A 3,383-nucleotide genomic window follows, 5' to 3' on the forward strand; every position below is an offset into this window, starting at 1 on the left:
AAGCTGAAGTTCAGCTTTTGTCAATTTTAAAACCTCTTTTTTAATCAATCTCTTTTTTAAACATATTACCGTCCACTTTGGAGCAAGTTCATGGAAGGTAAAAAATTCCCCAACAGTGTCAAAAGATGGGGAGACAATCATTTTCACCAGGCAGGGGAGTTAACTGTAAAAGTCCAATTCCAAAAATACTCCCCTAATTCCAAGCTAGTTCGTCAAGGTTGGAAACTGGACTGTGTATAGTAAGTTAACTCCCTCGACTCAGTAAGAAAGGAGACAATTAACTCTCTTTGGAGTCAGTTTTCATACCGTACTTTTTTACTTCAACATTTTTGTGGGTGCATCCCTTAGAAATTTGTTGTTATTGAAACACATGTTGAATCTTTACACAAAATGACTCAAAAGAAGTTCAAGAACATGATTTTTTTCATATGACTATTGTTATCTGTCATAATTGGGGGTACAGCAGTGCACAGCCTTCCAAATCAAGGCACGGTGGGTGTTGTTATACTTGTTTTGAATAGTACACATTTCTTTGTTTGAGCAGACCACATGTGGTGTACACCGACCAGGCAATATTTGTAACATCCCTATGTCTTGTTTATTTTACTATGTCCATACAGTGTGTTTCATGCGCAGTTGTTTCTTTACTTTAGCTAAGATATTTATGTTCCCATTACTTTAGATGACTGTCATTACAAATATCAAAATAACTTGCAACCATTGTCTGGCTCACCTGACTCAAAGTCAAGTGAGATCATCTTGTAGCTTCTTTGTCAGTCATGTGTCATGCCAAGGAAACATCTACAACTTACAACTTACATTGATTTTTAGAAATATTCCAGCAATATCATGGCTGGTGACACCAGAAATGGGCTTCATACATTATACCCATGTGGGGAATATGAGGCCTTTGGTGTGACAAGTGAATGCTTTAACCATAGACTACCCCACCGCCCATAAATAAAGAAACAAAATAATGACAATTGCTCCACTTGTAAGGTTTCAAGTGAATAACAGAACCTCATGAATAATTGTGAATCTGATCAAAATTAACTTTATTGATACAGAAATACAATAAGCCTAAGTATCCTGAGGCTTTCTTCTATTGGCCGTGTCACTATAAGCCTCAGAAACAGATGTTTCTGGGAAATGTTCATGTAAAATCTCATGGCTGCAAAGCACCATGACTGGAGGGCTGCTTCAGTCGGTGAGTCTTCATATCAGCATCAATGTCATAAAAGGAGAAGTCGTTGTGACTGTAATATTCCTTAACTTTGTATGAGCTGATGTCAGGTGCTGGATCAACAGCTGAAACAAGATCAAACTCATCTACTGTGTATGTTTTTATGGGAGAGAGTTGGGTCTAAAAGACTTCACACAGTAAAGCAGTGCTCCAACAGAGCCATTCAGTACGTTATCCAAAATGCCTTTCCCAACCCATATTCAAACAGGGCATCATTCAGCAGTTACCAAATACCAGAGAAAAGAAAACGAAAGGAAACACTTGTACAAATACTAGCATATATGTACTGTGGAGAAGGCAATAGCTTAGGAAATGTAAAAGAAAAGCCTGGTGCCCAATTTTACAGCAAAGATTTTTGTTTGTTGTTGAACGCTGCCCTAGCAATATTCCACCTATATGACAGCGGTCTGTAAATAATCGAGTCTGGACCAGACAATCCAGGGATTGACATCGTGAGCATTAATCTATGCAATTGGGATATGATGACCTGCATCAACCAAAACAGCGAGCCTAACAACCTGATCAAGTTGCCTCTTACAATAAGCATGGGTTGCTGGAGATCAGTTCTAACCTGGATCTTCACAGGGTTTAAAGAAAAGAACAGAATATGGGAAACACTATCGTCTAAGTGTCAGATGCCATTTCTGCATCATTCAAGTTATAATGCTAGTAATCAATGTCACATAGGCGTGGATGGTTCTGTCTCTCTTGGATGAGTGCTTCACCTACATGAAGTGCTTATTTGTGCTATACACATATCTAGGAATTGCTCACCCCAATGTGAGTTGCTAATTTGTGCTATACACATATCTAGGAATTGCTCACCCCAATGTGAGTTGCTTATTTGTGCTATACACATATCTAGGAATTGCTCACCCCAAAGTGAGTTGCTTATTTGTGCTATACATGTATCTTGGAATTGCTCACCCCAATGTGAGTTGCTTATTTGTGCTATACATATATCCAGGAATTGCTCACCCCAAAGTGAGTTGCTTATTTGTGCTATACACATATCTAGGAATTGCTCACCCCAAAGTGAGTTGCTTATTTGTGCTATACATATATCTAGGAATTGCTCACCCCAATGTGAGTTGCTTATTTGTGCTATACACATATCCAGGAATTGCTCACCCCAATGTGAGTTGCGTATTTGTGCTATACATATATCTAGGAATTGCTCACCCCAAAGTGAGTTGCTTATTTGTGCTATACATATATCCAGGAATTGCTCACCCCAATGTGAGTTGCTTATTTGTGCTATACACATATCTAGGAATTGCTCACCCCAAAGTGAGTTGCTTATTTGTGCTATACATATATCTAGGAATTGCTCACCCCAAAGTGAGTTGCTTATTTGTGCTATACATATATCTAGGAATTGCTCACCCCAATGTGAGTTGCTTATTTGTGCTATACATATATCTAGGAATTGCTCACCCCAATGTGAGTTGCTTATTTGGGCTATACATATATCCAGGAATTGCTCACCCCAATGAGAGTTGCTTATTTGTGCTTCTCAAAACTGTTATCTGGTATAAGCTAACTTTGAGATTCTATACAAAATCCTATAGTAAAGTCAAAGTTGGAAATGACATGGTTTGATAAGGCTATGTTTTTTATCTCAAATTCGAGATAGGTTGGCAAATATATATGTATTTATATAGTGAGGTGGTCGGGACTGCAGAATAGGTTTGAGATATTGGTATATTCAAGTCAACGGGGTTCAACTACATATATAAACTGATTTCTAAAGACCTCATTTCATTTGTGTGGGTACAGTGCTTACCATCTTCAGTTTTTGTCGGTGTTGGTTGATTGGGAATGTTCGCTGATGATTGTTCCTTGGTACAATACATCATTCTGCTCATGTGCCCACACCATGCCTGGATATAATATTTCTCTCGTTTGAAGAATGAATAAGATAGAAATTATTTTCTCCTAGCGGTATGTCAATCAAGGTGATTATGTGCCCCTAGGTGGCGTGATTAAGGGGGTATATAAGGGGTAGTACAATTTTGAATTGTTCTCTCTCGCTCACTGTGCATGCACGGCCTCACACTTGTTTCGTCAATATGGATACAGAAGCTAAACTGGACGCCATTTTGCAACAGCTCAATTCAAATAAAACAGAGTTTCAAGC

At 38.5% G+C, this 3,383-nt stretch overlaps 1 protein-coding gene across 1 annotated transcript; it reads right to left on the reverse strand.

The window, feature by feature from the left end:
• Positions 1-1,028: 1,028 nt before the first annotated feature.
• LOC125374892 lies at positions 1,029-3,152 on the reverse strand. Its single transcript, XM_048386612.1, has 2 exons — positions 3,030-3,152; positions 1,029-1,308 (listed from the first exon to the last, which is right to left on the reverse strand). The coding sequence occupies exons 1-2, from the start codon at positions 3,109-3,111 to the stop codon at positions 1,166-1,168; spliced, it is 225 nt and encodes a 74-aa protein (XP_048242569.1). The 5' UTR covers positions 3,112-3,152; the 3' UTR covers positions 1,029-1,165.
• Positions 3,153-3,383: the final 231 nt, after the last annotated feature.

This window comes from Haliotis rufescens, unplaced genomic scaffold, assembly GCF_023055435.1.
Source record: "Haliotis rufescens isolate VD_foot unplaced genomic scaffold, xgHalRufe1.0.p SCAF_6, whole genome shotgun sequence".
NCBI classification, from domain to species: Eukaryota; Metazoa; Mollusca; class Gastropoda; order Lepetellida; family Haliotidae; genus Haliotis; species Haliotis rufescens.